This window comes from Vombatus ursinus, unplaced genomic scaffold (genome assembly GCF_900497805.2).
Source record: "Vombatus ursinus unplaced genomic scaffold, bare-nosed wombat genome assembly UNPS02009062.1, whole genome shotgun sequence".
Taxonomy (NCBI): Eukaryota; Metazoa; Chordata; class Mammalia; order Diprotodontia; family Vombatidae; genus Vombatus; species Vombatus ursinus.
Genome location: NW_020948840.1, coordinates 20,988,651 through 21,005,499, shown reverse-complemented (window position 1 = coordinate 21,005,499; position 16,849 = coordinate 20,988,651). Strand labels below are relative to the sequence as shown.

General features: G+C 34.6%; 1 protein-coding gene across 1 annotated transcript in view; it reads right to left on the bottom strand.

Annotated features, from left to right (window-relative positions):
* The window catches only part of HADHA (hydroxyacyl-CoA dehydrogenase trifunctional multienzyme complex subunit alpha), a 68,789-nt gene that overhangs the window by 44,832 nt on the left and 7,108 nt on the right, over positions 1-16,849 (bottom strand). The window contains exons 2-5 of the mRNA XM_027850534.1: positions 3,463-3,504; positions 3,302-3,372; positions 1,847-1,980; positions 380-518 (exon numbers count right to left, since the gene is read on the bottom strand). Of these exons, the coding sequence (XP_027706335.1) occupies positions 380-518; positions 1,847-1,980; positions 3,302-3,372; positions 3,463-3,504 (386 nt within the window). The remainder of the gene's footprint in view (positions 1-379; positions 519-1,846; positions 1,981-3,301; positions 3,373-3,462; positions 3,505-16,849) is intronic.

Sequence of the window (16,849 nt, the reverse complement as noted above, 5' to 3'; positions counted from 1 at the left end):
CACAGAGTAAGTGGTCATAGAATTCATTAGATTATAGAATTTTAGGGCTGCAAGAGATCTTAAGAGATAATCTAGCCCAATCCTCTTATTTTACGGATGAAAAAACCAAAGCCCAAAGAGCTTAAATGATTTGTCCAAACTTACACAGTGAATTAGTGGCAAAGCTGAGGCCAGAACCACTGTAAAAACTGAACAAGCAGGAGATTCTTTCTCCCCATTCAGCTATCCCATTATCTGTATATTTAAGGACTAAGTAGCTATTTTTAATTGGTTGAAACTTCTTTGAATCCATTGGTTACTCTAAGTATATGCTGCCAATAGGTCTCATCCTCCCTCCACTGTTTTATAAAGTTTTAGTAACTTTGGTATAAAATTGTACCTCAAGTCCTCCTCCCAGGCAGGATCCACTGATGGCAGCCACAACAGGCTTTGGAGACTTCTCAAGTTTCTGAAACATTTGTTGTCCCTCTTGTGATAATTGTGTTGCCTCCTCAGCAGTCTTGCAAGCAGCTATCATGCTGTAGCATACAAGAAAGTGTAAAAATAAAACTACTGCCTCCTCTATTGGTTTTATTTTCATTAATGTATACTGCCCCTACATTATACCACAATTTATTTGATAATGAATCTTTCTTTGCTCAAGATTACAAACAATGGGAATGAACACTGGAAGGTTTTAGAACGATGGGCCCACTAATACACTGCATCCTGGAAAGCAATTTGGAATACTAAGAAAACAAAATGTTGATGCCCTTTGACCCAGATATCCAACAACTATCCTGAAGATGTCAAAGACAGAAATATCCACAGATAACAAAATATTTATAGTAGCACTTTCTATAGTAACAAAGAATTGGTACAAAGCTGGTGCCAATAGGGTGATGGCTAAATAAATTGTGATACATAAATTTAAGGGAATAATACTGTGCTATTAAAAACAATGAATATGAATAACATAGAGAAGCATGGGAAAACTTACATGAACTGATGGAAAGTGAAATAAGTGGAACCAGAAAAACAACAATAATGACAACAATGTAAATGGAAAGAACAAGAACAAAATAATTGAAACTAGATGCTCTGAAATGATAAGGACCAAATTTGGGCCCAAAGAAGAGACATGGTGCACATTTAATGCACCTCCCCAGTCTTTGTAGAGGTGGGGGACTATGAGAATAGAACACTGCATGGCAAACTTTTCATGTGTTGGTTTGCTTTGCTGAACTGCTTTTTTCCCTCTTTTAAATTCTTTGTTACTTTTCTGTTTCATGGTTGTAAGCAGACTATAACAGATGACAAATGAGGAACTCTGAAGAACAAGAATAAAAATTGTCATCAAGGAATTTTATGTTAGGAAGAGAAGACAGGTGGGTTACATAGAAAGAGGAAGAGGTGACAGGTAGACAGTCACAGCATTCTACTGGTATTCTCATAATGTCAGGAGAAAAAAAGGAAGTCCTCTAGATGAGAAAGATTCACAGTTGGGCAGACCCTTGAAGGCCAACTTATAGGAGGACATTGGCAAGCATTGTGCAGGATGGGCAGGCATGGATGGATTGCAAACTGTATCATTGGAGGGAACTTTCCAATTAATTAAATCATAGATTCATTTCAGTTGAATAGTCTTTATTCCATGTTATGAGGAACTGTTCTTTGGGAATGGGAGGGAACTTCCTGTATTAAGGGAAACATGAGTGATGTGAAATCAAGATATAAATAAACATTTATTTTAAAAGAGAATCATAGGTTTTCTCTCCATTTTGTTTTGAACAATAACACCTATATACTCTCTCATACACACCACACCCACCCCTCCACGCTTCACTAGCTAAAATGACACACTTACTTGATATCAGCACCAGCAATAAAGCAACCTGGCTTTGTAGAGATAATAACTGCACTTTTGATTGTATCACTAGCCCATATTTCATTCATCACTTGCACAAAATCTGACTGCAACTCTTTATTCAAAGTGTTTACCTGTCAAGTAATAATAACAAGTAAGAATAACAATAACAAATAGCCAGCATTTATATAATATTTTCTGATTATTACAACCACGAGGTAGATAATGTTGGTATTATTATCTCCATTTTTTTAAACAGATGAGGAAATAAGCCCAGGAAAGGTAAGTGATCTGTCCATGGTGACAAATTCCACTATAGTAACAGATTGTCTTTTGATTCCAATTCCAATATAATTTCCATTACATTACAGATGCCTCAGATCTAACAAGATCAAGTTTTAATTCAAAATGAGATAACATTTTCATGACAGGAGAGGCAAAGAAAAAAACCACCATATGTCTTGGAAAAGGGAAAGAGCATGCTCTCTCTCTAAACACGTTGCTTATATATAAAATCAAAAAGCTTTCTGTTTTAGTTTATACATTTTTCTTAAAAGGCAAATTATTAGTTCTTTCTCTCGCTCTTTAAAAATTAGAATAGCCAAAAAAGAAATTGAGGATTATATTTAAGGAGCTTGGTCCATGAGGGAGTAGGAATCAAGATATACTCTAAGGCCAAAAAGAACAGGGCAAATTGTGGGAAATTGAAAACTAAAGGGTAACTATTGCTTTACTCTACTGCATATATCAACTGCCTTGTTCAGTATCTTGCATTGCCTAGGATGCTACTAAATTTCAGAAATATTAAGCATTTGAATCAGCTGTCCTTTATAGAAGGCTAAATTTATGCAACATACTTTGCTGGAGTCTGGGCGGGGAGGGAAGGGAGAGTTCTAGTTAGTAGAAAACAATACCTAACAGAGAAGCTATAATGTGTAGCTGTGGTCTTTTGAAATATACAAGGGCTGAGCACATTTAACCCAACTTGATTGGTATAAATGATAACTTATGTCAAAACTATAACATTTCTAACTATAAGACATCTTTAGGAAAGTAATCTGCTTTCAGTTTCTTTTAATCATCCTTCCTGGGAAGGGATGGTAAATATTTTCAGTGAATTCAAACTAAAAACAGTTCATTTTACCCTTCTCCTTTGTACCAGAAGGCTGGTCTTCAGTGTCCTTGAAATTAAACTGACACTTAAAGTCAAATGGAAGGAAAGCAAAGACAGAATTTCTGCTTCTGAGTCTTTGCTCTCCTTGGGCAGCCTGTCAAAAGCCAATACAGGTTAACCTTCAAGATTAAGAGTCTATTCATCATGATATCTAATTACTATCAGAGCATGGATTATTTTCTGTGATGCTTTTTTACAGTATACAAAGCCCAGAGCAATTTTTTAAAATGTCACAAATGATGAAAAGCACGGTATTCTTAAACATCAAATTAAATAAATACCTTTGAATTGGGTGAGTTAATTCGCACAACTGCCACATCTCCTTTGACTGCATAATTGACATGGGTTCTGGCTAAAAGCAAATGGAAGATTTATTTGCAAACAATATTGTTACTAAACCAATTAAAAATGTGAAGTATTTCAATCAAGGCTATAAACTTACTTAACACAGCAGAGGACTGGGCAAAGTTGCGGCAGGTATAATCTATTGAGAACAACAACAACAACAAAATCAAAATGAAACCCTTTGAAAAACTCAAGGGAAAAATTTCTAGGTTTACAGATAGCAGCTAGATAGTAGATCAAAGGTACACAGATAGAAAGTACGACCTAGATAAAAGATACATCAAATCTAATTTTACATTAAGTTTTCTCAGAGCTGTATCTACTGGCGAATCTTATGACTTGGCAGTTGAAATGAATATTTTAATCTTTTGTTATCAGTCAGTTTGGTCCTGAACCTATAATCTCTCACAACAGCAAAAAAATCTCTCACAACTATGTCATGTGTTCATCTATTCATGAGATGTGAAAGGTTATCTCAAACAGCAATACGGCTACAATTAAACAAAACATTTTATACCTCAAAATTTGTTTTACCGTAAATAATTTATTATTTTCAAATTCCCAAATATTCAAAGTAGCATAAATCCTCAAATAAGATCTTAAAATTGAAACAATTTGAAAATAACATCAATTTTTACAAAACACTAACAACAATTTTTTCAGTACTTCATTCTGTTCTCTGTACTTATACAATTTTGTATAAATATGGTTGTGGTCAATGTGACTTCTTCTGACTTTATTTTACATCACTTCCCATATATCTTTCTATTCTTCATGCCTGCTGTTTTAATAATAGTACAACAATATTCCATGATGTTAACATATCATTATTATTGAACTATTTTCCCAATTAATGGAGTATATAGTTAATAGTTTTTTTGCTATTATGAATAAAGCAGCTATGAATATTTTTGTAAACATGGGTCCTTTCTATCTTTTAAAAAATATTTTATTTTTTCCCCAATTACATGTAAAAACAATTTTCAACATTCTTTCAGGGGCAGATAGGTGGCGCAGTGAATAGAGCACTGGCCCTGAAATCAGGAGGACCTAAGTTCAAATCCGGCCTCAGACCAAACACTTGACACGTACTAGCTGTGTGACCCTGGGCAAGTCACTTAACCCCAATTGCCTCACCAAAAACAAAAACAAAAACAAAAAAAGAAAAAAAGAAATAAAAACATTCTTTTAAAAAATTTTGAGTTCTATAGAGAACTAAGTCAAATTTATAAAAATACAAGTCATTCCCCAATTGATAAATGGTCAGAGTATATGAACAGGCAGTTTTCAGATGAAGAAATATAGTCATGTGAAAAAATGCTCTAAATCACTATTGATTAGAGAAATGCAAATCAAAACAACTTTGAGGTACCACATCATACCTATCAGGTTGGCTAACATAACAAAACAGGAAAATTATAAATGTTGGAGAAGATGTGGGAAAACTGGAACATTAATACATTGTTGGTGGAGTTGTGAACTGATTCAACCATTTTGGAGACCAATTTGGAACTATGCCCAAAGGGCTATAAAAATGTGCATACCCTTTGACCCAGCAACAACACTTCTAGGGCTGTATCCCAAAGAGATCATAAAAATGGGAAAAGGACCCACATATACAAAAATATTTATAGCAGCTCTTTCTGGTGGCCAAGAATTGAAAATTGAAGGGATGCCCATCAATTGAGGAATGGCTAAACAAGTTGTGGTATATGAATATAATGGAATACTATTGTGCTATAAGAAATGATGAGCAGGCAGATTTCAGAAAAACCTGGAAAGACTTGTATGGACTGATGCTGAGTGAAGTGAGCAGAACCAGGAGAATATTGTACACAGTAATAGCAACATTGTGCGATGACTAACTTTGACAGACTTAGCTCTTCTCAGCAATGCAATCTAAGACATTTCCAAAGGCTCATGATGGAAAATGCTAACCACATCCAGAGAAAACTATGGAGTTTGAATGCAGATTGAAGCATACTATTTGCTCTTTTTTCCCCTTCTGTTTTGTTTCTTCTTTCTTGTGGTTCCTCCAATTGGTTCTAATTCTTCTTTACAACATGACTAATTTCTTTCAGCATCTCTTCCCCTTTCCCTCCCAGGAAACCAGCTCATATAATAAGCAACATTTTTAAAGAAAAAATAAGAAAAAGGGGAAAAGGTAAAAAAAAATCCAAACCAATTAATACAATGAAAAAGTAAAGTATGAAAATATATGTAATTCACCACACCTGGGTACCTAATCCCTTTGCAAAGAATTGGAATGAGGTGTCTTCTCATATCTCTTCTTTGGAGTCACACTTGCTCTTTACAATTTTGCAAAATTCACTTTTGATAGATTTGTGATTGTCCTTTCCACTTATTTCATTGTAATCATTCTAATATCGTCTTCTTGGCTCTACTTACATCACACTGCATCAGATTATGAAAATTTTTCCATGCTCCTCTATATTCATCATATTTTTCATTTCTTATAGAATGGTAATATTCTATTATATACACATACCACAATTTGTTCAGCCGTTCCCTAACTGATGGGAACTTACTGTTTCCAATTCTTTGCTACCATAAAAAAGTGCTGCTCTATTTTGGTGTATATGAAGACTTCTTATTGGAGACCTCATTAGGGTAGAAAGCCTAATAGTTTAATCTCGGAGTCAAAGGACATGGACATTTCAGTAATTTTATATAATTCCAAATTGTCTTCCAAAATGGTTATATTGATTCACTGCTCCACTAACAGTGTACCAGTGTGCCCACAACCCTTTGAACATTGATTATTTTAAACTTTCATTACCTTTGTCAATTTTCAGGGTGTCAAGTAAAACATCTGGGTTGTTTAGATTTAAATTTCTCTTATTAGTCATTTTAAACATTTTTCACACAACTGTTAACAGCTTATAGTTCTTTTGGGAACTGTTTGTTCACATCCTTGGACCACTTTTCTATCTCTATCGGTTTTACGTGTATCTGCTAGTATTCTTGATGCTACACTCTCATCTGAGAATTATGATGTAAAATTTTTTTCCTATTGAACTGATTCCCGTCTCATGCTAGCCACTTAATTTTGTTATGTAGCTTTTCAATTCCATGCAATCAAAGTTACCTACTTTATCTTTTGTAAATGCCTCTATTTCATTTGGTTAAGAATATATCTCCTCATAATTTGTGAAAGGTATATTATATGTTTCTCATCTAATTTTTCCTAATGATTTGATCTTTATTATTAAAGTCATGTATCCATTTAGAATTTATCATAGAATATGATGTAAGATGTTGGTCCTAAGCCAACCGCCAAACTGCTTTCCAGTTTTCACATCAACTATCAAAAAGGGAGTTATTTTCTCAAATGAATCCTGTTGTAATTTTATTGAATTCTGTAAAATACCTCTTTGACAGTTAAACCTCTAAATTAACTTTTGTAGTGCTGAAATTTTTATTATATGTGCATGACACAAGCAAGAGTGCTAATATTCTTGCAGTTAATAAGTTTTTTTTATTTTTAAGGGACATTTTATAACAATGTATAAAAATATTTAGTGTGTGCTGGTAGATTCATTCCTGAATATTTTATGTGTTTTGTAGTTATTTGGAATAAGAGTCCCCTTTCTATCACTGCCTCTTGGATTGTTATACAGAAATTCTGTTGATTTTTATGGATTTATTTTGTAGCCTTCAACTTTGTGGAGACTACTAACTGCCTCAATTATTATCTTTGCCGATTCCCTAGGACAAGAGTGGGGAACTCGTGGACTTGAGACTGCAGTTCCCCACCCCTAGCCTAGGATTTTCTCAACTATCATTTCATCAGCAAAAAGCGAGAGTTTTATCTCCTCTTTGCTGAGCTTTACTCCTTTGATTTTTTTCTTGCTATTGCTAGAATGTCCAGAAATAAGTCAAGTAGCAGTGGGACAAATGGACATTCTTCCTTTACTCCTATATTTGTTGGGAAAGTTTCTAGTCTATCTTCATTGCATATATTTGCTTTTGGTTTCTGATAAATACTTTTCATGATATTAAAAAGGGTTCCTCCATGCCTATACTTTGTAGGTTGTTTGTTTTTTTTTTTAAACATAAATGAATGTTGCACTTTGTTAAAGGCTTTTCCCTCATCTAACGAAATAATCATGTGGTTTGGGATGGTTTGGTTTCTAATGATTATATTGTTTTCCTAATGTTGAAACATCCTTACAACTCTGGTATAAATCCAACTTGATTATAATGAATAAGTTCTTGTATGAATAATGGTCCAACATTTTTTAATTGATATTCATTAATAATAAAGGTTTATAGTTCTAGTTCTTTGTTTTATCCTTCCTGTGACTTTATTAGTCTCATAAAAGAATCTGGTAAAGTGTACTTTCTCGATTTTTGAGAATATTTTGTGTAATATTAGTAGTAACTGTTCATTAAAAGTAGGATAGAATTCTTTTGGGAATTCATTATACTTAAGACTGAGCTATTTAAAATCTTTTGTTTTTCTGTTATTTTGAGGTATTTCGAAGATATTTCTCTCTTTTTTAGAGATTGAAGATATTTTTCTCTTTTTTATTCTCAACGTTATTAGCATAAAGCTGTGCATAAAAGGTTCTAATAATTATTTTTTTCTGGTTTTGTTGTGATTTCATCTTATTGTTTGTACTTTTTTATTTCATTTTCTGCCCTTTTCTTTTTAATCAGGTTGGAAGCACATTCTTTCACTATTACTTCTGTGTAGGTTCCACTTTCACCCTTTTCTTCTTATGTATTCTTAGAAAGAAATCTATCAAATGGTATTTCTGTTGTTATTTTGTTGTTTTTAACCCTATGCATGTCTTTCTTTTTCTAGTTTTCTAAACATTTTTGCTATTTGATTTAAATAATTTAATCATTATTTGATAAATTACTATTTATTTATGCTTTAAGTTGCCTCTATGAATCTGAGAAAGAATGATTTACTTGCATTGAAATCATGTGTTCTTTTAATTTTTAAAATTTGATTTAATATTTTTAAAAAGTAATTGCTTTTTACTTTCCTTCTTCCAGACTGTCCTTTATTTATGAGTATTTATACTACTAATCAGTTGTTCTCTATTTTGTTTCTTTTTTTTAATTTTTTTTCTCTCTCTTTTATTTCTTGAAGAGATTGCTGTCAATTTAAATTTTTCTATTCGGTCAGTTAATTCTGCTATGTAGATTATAAATTCTACTCTCAAAATTCTTATTTCTCTCTTGAATCACTTATTCTTTGATTCATGGTGCTCATACTTATTTATTCCTTCTTTAGTCTCTGTAATGTTAACTGAATTAAAGTTTCTAAGGTACTTATTGTGGCTCTGTGCTTTCTTGGACATCCATAGTGTTCTCTACTTTTTCAAGTGTTTATTTTCCTTTGTCTTATAATATTTATTAAGGGATATTTGTACTCATTTATATGTCTAAGAGGCTAGCTTCCCTTCTGTTGTTAATATCTTCCCTGTTGATTTACCTACTTGTGCTTAAGGTTTTAAACTGAGTTTTCTTTCTCTGAGATCTTTAGTAATTTTCCCCTTATGGCTCACTTTCTATCTCTTTCCCTTTTGATGTTGGATCCCTGGAGGGTTGGACCTGAGGTCCAGTTGCCTCAGTTTCATTCCATTATGACAAATTCATTTTTCACCAGATTCAGTCCCTTACCCAAGAGATTTCTGGGGGAGGGAAAGAACTGGTTCCAGCTACGTGCCAGTCACCTTTCCTTTAGGTGTGATGGAGTATCTCATACACATGGGTCTCCTGTCCCAGTTTCTTCTCTTCTTTAGTTCTCTGGCTGACATAGGCAGCACAGCTCACAAGCCTCTCCTTTTCCTATACCTCAGCCTTCTCTGCACAGGGAGTAGCATGGGGAAAGAGCTGAGTTCTGGTGTTAGTTGCCAAAGAATGGTTGGGAGCATGCTGGCAAAGAGCATAGAATCAGCATGAGAAATCCTGAGTGAAAATGATAGCCTGTGAGTCCTGTTTTTATTTACCTGATATAAATTAAATTCTGTTCCAGCCTCTCATTTTGTTGTTATGTATTCTTCTTCTTTTTTTTTTTTAATAAATTTGTACTGATCTTGTTTTTTTACACGATCGGCATTTTTTCCTCCCTTGTGTCCTTTGGCAACATTGACACTTCAAACTGTGTTCAGTTTGAAGTCTGTGTCCAAAATCAAGCTTATCTGTTGCCCAAATACTATTACTTCTGAATTTATGATTTCTCTGTGACAATAACCACACATAATAGGGCTGAATGTCTGAAACCCTCATTTTATCTTTGACTCTTTCCTCTCTCTAACTTTTTGTATCAAATAAGTTACCCAGTCTTGCTGATTTCATCCCAACATTTTTTAACACCCTTCTCTCCTCTCTAGCCCTACTTCTAATACCCTAGCATAAGCTTCCATAACCAGTTGGCAGAACAACTGCAATAGTCTCCTAATGAGTATTCTCACCCTTTTAGCTGCTTAAATCAAAAAACCAACAAGCATTTATTAAGCTACTCTCATAGCTAGGTATTATGATAGGTTCTGAGGAGGCAAAGACAAAAAAGAAAAAGTCCTTGTGCTCAAGAAGCTTGCTAGAAGAAACATGTATATTTATTATTTTTTAAAAATATTCAATTTTAATTTAAGTTCCAAATTCTCTCCCTGCCCCCATGACCTCCTCCCCCTCCCACTGAGAATGCAAGAAATACAAAATCCAGAGAGGCAGAGCCAAGATGACAGAAAAAAGCAGAAGTTGCTTGAACTGTCTCTAATTTCCCTTGAAACAATTTTAAATCACATCTCAAAATGAATTCTGGTGCAACAGAACCCACAAAATGACAGGGTGAAACAATTTTCCAGGACTGCAGGAAACAATTTTCTAGGACCCTTTTACTTGTGTAAAAGGGAGTGCAGGCGGTGTTTGGGCAAGCCAGTGGAAGGCTCCTAGCCCCAGCACAGATCAACAACTGAGACCCAATGGTCCAGGCTTAATAGGCCAGCGGCACAGTGCACCAGCTGTGAGGCCTCCAGCCTCCAGAGAAGCAGGCAAGTGGTCTGGCCTGGCAGGCTGAGATGCAGAAAGCTAGCGGCCAGACCCCTGGCTCCCAGTGCTAGATGCTTGAGACAGTGCCTCCTCCTCTCCCTGTGCCCCAGGAGCAGACCTCAACTTTAAAGTCACAAAATAGGCTAGAAAACGAGCAAAAAACAAACAAAAAAGCCCTGATCATAAAAAGTTACTATGGCCACAGGGAAGATCAAAACACCAACTCAGAAAAGGACAATGATGTCAAAACACTTACATGTGAGGCCTAAAAGAGAAATATGAGTGGGTCTCAGACTCAAAAAGTCCTTCTGGAAGAACTCAAAAAAAATTTTGAAAATCGAGTAAGAGAGGTGGAAGAAAGACTGGGAAAAGAAATGAGAGTTATGAAAGAGAATCATGAAAAAAGAGTCAACAGCTTGGAAAAAGCACCAAAAAAAAAAAAATGGAAAAAGAAAACAACTCTTTAAAAAGTAGAATTGGTCAAATGAAAAAAAGAGGTACAAAAGCTAACTGAAGAAAATTCTTTAAAAATTAGAATTGGGCAAGTGGAAGCTAAAGACTATGAGACATCAAGTATTAATCAAACAAAATAAAAAGAATGAAAAAAAATAGAAGAAAATGTAAAATACCTCATTGGAAAAACAATTAACCTAGGAAATAGATCCAGGAGATATCATTTAAGAATGATTGGACTACCTGAAAGCCATGATCAGAAAAAGAGCCTAAACATCATCTTTCAAGAAATTCTCAAGGAAAACTGCCCTGATATCCTAGAATCAGAGGGTAAAATAGGAATTGAAAGAATACACCGATCACCTCCTGAAAGAAAACCCAAAATTAAAACTCCCAGCAATATTACAGCCAAATTCCAGAACTCTCAGTTCAAAGAGAAAATACTACAGCCAGAAATAATTCATATATTGAGGAGTCACAGTCAGAATTTAGCAGCTTCTACGTTAAAGGATCAGAGGACTTGGAATGATATTCCAGAGGGCAAAGGAGCTAGGATTACAATGAAGAACTAACTACACAGCAAAACCAAGCATAATCTTTTTGGGGAAAAAAATGGACATTCAATGAAACAGATGACTTTCAAATATTCCTTATAAAAGACCAGGGCTAAACAGAAAATTCAATTTTTGAATACAAGACTCAAGAGAAGCATAAAAAGGTAAATAAGAAAGGAAAAACACAAGTTATTCAATAAGGTTAAACTATTTACATCCTTACATGGGAAGATGATACTTGTAACTCTTAAAGAACTGTATCTCTATTAGGGCAGTTAGGAGTCTACATAGACAAAGGGTCTGGGTATAAGTTGACTTTGATGGGATGATATTAAAAATTAAGGGGTGAGAAAGAGGAGTACACTGGGAGAAGAGGGAAGGGAGAGGCAGAATGAGGTAAATTATATTACATGAAGAGACTCAAAAGACCTATTACAGTGGAAGGAAAAAAAGAGGGTGGTGGTGAGCATTGTTTGAACCTTACTCTCATCAGATTTGGCTCAAAGAGGGAATAACACACACTTAGTTGCATATAGAAATCTATTTTACTCTATAGAAAAGTAGGAGGGAGAGGGACAAGAAAAGGATGGGGCTGATAGGAGGGAGGGAAGATTGAGGGAAGTGTTGGTCAGAAGCAAAACACTGGTGAGTAGGGACAGGGTTAAAAGGAGGGGAGGGAGGGAGGGAAAGCGAGAGAGAGGGAGAGAGAGGGAGAGGGGGAGGGAGAGAGAGGGGGAGAGGGAGGGAGGGGGAGAGAGAGAGAGAGAGAGAGAGAGAGAGAGAGAGAGAGAGAGAGAGAGAGAGAGAGAAATATAAATGGGAAAAACAGGATGGAGGGAAATACAGTTATCATAACTGTGTATGTGAATGGGATGAACTCACCCACAAAACAGAAGTGGTTAGCAGAGTGCATTAAAAACCAGAATCCTAGAATATGTTGTTTATAAGAGAAACATTTGAAGCAGAGAGACACACGCAGAGTGAAGGTAAAAGGCTGGAGCAGAATATTATGCTTCAGTTGAAGTAAAAAAAGCAGGGATAGCAATCATGATGTAAATGCAAAAGCAAAAATAGACCTAATTAAAAGAGACAAGGAAGGAAATTACAACTTGCTAAACGGTACCATAGATAAATGAAGTAATATCAATACTAAACATACATGCACCAAATGGTATAGCATCCAAATTTCTAAAGGAGAAGTTAAATGAGTTACAGAAGTAAATAGACAGTCCTTTTCGTCTGTTTCTTCTTGCAGAACATGACTAATACGGAAATGTTTTATATGATTGCACATATATAATCTATATCAAATTGCTCACTATTTTAGGGAGGGAGGAGGGGGAAGAAAAATTTGGAACTCAATTTAAAAAAAATGAATGTTAAAAATTGTCTTTACGGGTAATTAAAAAAATAAAAGATAAAGGAAAAAAAAGAAATACAAAAGTCATTATAAATACAAAGTCATGCAAAACTAAGTCTTTCAGAGTTAATTACTTTTACAATATTACTGTTACAGGGGGCAGCTAGGTGATGCAGTGGATAGAGTAACTGGCCCTGAAGTCAGCAGTACCTGGGTTCAAATCTGGCCTCAGACTAAACACTTGACATTTACTAGCTGTGTGACACTAAGCAAGTCACTTAACCCCAATTGCCTAAAAATAAAACAAAAACAACAAAAAACAAAACCAAAAACAAACAACAACAAAAAAATATTACTGTTACTGTGTAAACTATCCTCTTGGTTCTTCTCTCTTTAATCTCCATCAATTCATGTAAGTCCAAGTTTTTCTGAAATCATCCCCTTCATCATTTCTTACAGCGCAATAGTATTCCACCATATTTATTTATCATAAGTTGTTCAGTCATTTCCCAATTGATGGGTATCTCCTCAGTTTTCAATTCTTTGCCACCACAAAAAGAGCTACTATAAATATTTTTGTACACGTGGGTCCTTTTCCTCTTTCTTTGATCACTTTAGGGCATAAACCTAGTAGTGGTATTGCTGCGTTAAAGGGAATGCACAGCTTAGTAGCTTTTTGGACATAGTTCCAAATTGTTTTCCAAAATGGTTGGATTACTTTATGTTTCCACCACAAGTGCCTTAGTGTACTAACCCCATATACCTCCCAGCATTTATCATTCTCCTTTTCTGTTATCTTAGCCAATCTAATGAGTGTGAGGTAACACTTTGGAGTTGTTTTAATTTGTATTTCTCTAATTGTTAGTGATTTAGAGCATTATTTTCACATGATTATTTATAGTTTTGATTTGTTTCTCTGAAAATTGTCAGTTCAAATCCTTTGATCATTTATCAATCAGGGAATGCCTTTTATTTTTATAAAATTGGCTCAGTTCCTTATATATTTTAGAAATGAGACCTTTATTAGAAAAAATTGCTACAAAGATTTTTCCTATTTTCTGCTTTTAATTTTAGCTGAATTGCTTTTGTGTAAAATCTTTTAAATTTTATGTAATCAAAATTATCCATTTTACTTCTTGTGAACCTCTCTATCTCTTATTTAGTTATAAACTCTTCCCCTGTCCACAGATGTGATAGGTAATCTCTTCCAAGCTCCACTAATTTGATTATGATATTTTCCTTTGTGTCTAAATCATATACCCATTTAGAGCTTATGTTAGTATACAGTTAATATATTGGTCTGGCCTGTAACTAGTTTCTGCCAGACTACTTTCCAGTTTTCCCAACAATTGTTGCCAATTAATAAGTTCTTAACCACAGTCTCTGGGATTTGGAGTTTATCAAACACTAGATTATTGTGTTTATTTGCTCCTATGCATTATATACCTAATCTGTTCCACTGATCAACCACTTTATTTCTTATCCAGTATTAGATTGTTCTGATAATTATAGTTTTGTAGCATAGTATGAAGACCTGGTATTCCTAAACTCCCTTTCTTTGTATTTTAAACAATTGATTCCATTATTATTCCTGACAATTTGTTTCTCCAAATGCATTGTTATTATTTTTCTAGCTTTATAAATTAATTCTTTGGCAGTTTGATTGGTATGATACCAAATCGTAAATTGATTTAGGTAATACTGTCATTTTTATTGTATTAGCTAAGCCTATCCATAAGCAAATATTTCTCTGGGTATTTAGATCTGTATTTGTGTGAAGTGTGTTTTGTGATTATGTTCATATAATTCCTGTGTGGGTTTGGTAGGGGGACTCTCAAGTATTTTATACTGTGTCATTATTTTAAATGGAATTTATCTCTCCCTGCTGGGCTTTTTTTTGGGGGGGGGGTAATATACAAAAATTATATCCTCAATCTTGATTAAGTTAATTGTTTGGATTAGATTTTGAGTTGACTCTCTAGGGTTCTGTAAGTAAACCCTCATTAGCATTTGCAAAAAGTATTAGGCTTGTTTCCTTATTGCCTACACTTATTCTTTCAATCTCTTGTCTTGCTATAGCTAGCATTTCTAGTATAATACTGAATAATGATTGTGATGATGAACATACTTACTTCACCCTTGATCTTATTAGAAAGGCTTCTGGCTTATTCCAGGTACAGATAATTCTTGCTCTTGGTTTCTGATAGATACCACTTATTTTAAGGACATTTTTTTCTCCTGCTTTCTAGTGTTTTTAACAGGAACGAGTGATGCATTTTGCCAAAAATTATTCTTAACATATTGAAATAACCACATGATTTTTGTTGTTTTTGTTACTGATAGGGTCAATTATGCTTATGGTTTTCCCAATATTGAATCAGTTCTTCATTCCTGGTATAAATCCAGTGTAAATCATAATGTATGACCTTGCAATATATTGTTGTAATTTCTTTGCTACTTATTTTATTTAAAATTTTTATATCAATATTCATTAGGAAAATTGGGCCAATAATTTTCTTTCTTTGTTTTGGCTCTCCCTAGTTTAGGCATCCATGTTATATTCGTGTCAAAGAAAGAATCTGAGGGGACTCCTTTTTACCTATTTTTTCAAATAGCTTATATAGCATTGGGATTAACTGTTCTTTAAATGTATGGCAGAATTCGATCATAAATCTATCTAGTCTTGATCTTTTTTTTTTCCTTAGTGAGCTTATTTATGGCTGGTTCAATTTCTTTTCCTATGACAGTTGTTTAAATATCCTATTTCCTGTTCTGTTAATTTTTGTAAATACTCATCAATTTCACTTAGATCATCAGTTTTATTGGCATATAGTTGGGCAAAAGAACTCCTAATAACTGTTCTTATTTCCTTTTTATTGGTTGTGAATTCACCCTTTTAATTTTAACTAGTCATTTGGTTTTCCTTCTTTCTTTAAAAAAAATCATGTTAGTCAACAGTTTATCTATTTTATTGTGTTTTTTTTTCAAAACAGTATATTTCTTTATGCAAAGTGGACACAAGGTAATTTTTGGAAGTACGTGTGTGTGTGTGTGTGTGTGTGTGTGTGTGTGTGTGTGTGTGTTTAACGGAGGAGGAGACTGGGGGTCTATCTTCTTGGAGATGAAGAAGGGCATTCCAGGCCTTCATTGGGGTGGGGGGAGGGGGAATAAAACAATTTGTTCTGAGGTACGGAGGGGAGAGACAAAAGGTCATGCATGAACAACAGAAAAGTGGTCAGTTGGTCCACAGAATATAAAAATGTAGAATGTAGAATAAGACTGGAAAGGTAAATTGGGGGCAGGATGAGATGGGATTAAATTTCAAAGAGGTTATATCTGATCCCAGGGAAAATAGAAAACTACTGTAATTTCTTGATCAGGGGAGTGACAAGGATTTTCCCTTTGGGAAAAATCACTTCAGCAATTGTATGAAGGATGAATTAGGGTAAGGGAAGTTTGAGGCAGAGAGACCAATTATTGTAATAGTCCAGGTAAGAGGTAACAAAGGCCTGAACTAAGGGGATTATCGAGTAGTTAGAAGTGGTTAGAAACGGACAGATTAAAGAGTAGATGTGGAAGTGGACACAAGATTTAGCTACTGATAAGGATATATTGAATGGTGCAGTGTGAAGAGTCAAAGAAGACTTGGAGGTTTTGAATCTCCAAGTGACTGGAAGGATAGTGGTGCTCATGACAGTAATTGAGAAGTTTGAAAGAAAGGAACTGAAAGTTCTAGATGGAGTTCAGATAGATACACAGTTGGAAATGTCCGAAAGGCAGCTGGTGATGTTGGACTGGAACTTAGAAAAGAGCAGGGTTGGCCATGCAGCCCAAGAGTCATCTTTACAGAAATAATTAAGCCTATGGGAGTTGGTAAGGTCACCAAGTAAGAGTACAAAGAGAGAAGAGCAAAAGACCTAGGAGATAGCCTTAGGGTTTACCCATAGTTAAGGGTCTTGACAATGGTAATGATTTGACAAAGGAGACAGAAGAAATAGGAGGATGAGAATCAGGCCGTCACAAAAAGCCAGAAGACAGAGTACCCAGGTGGTCAGTAATGTCGAACACTGCAAAGAGGTCAAGAAAAA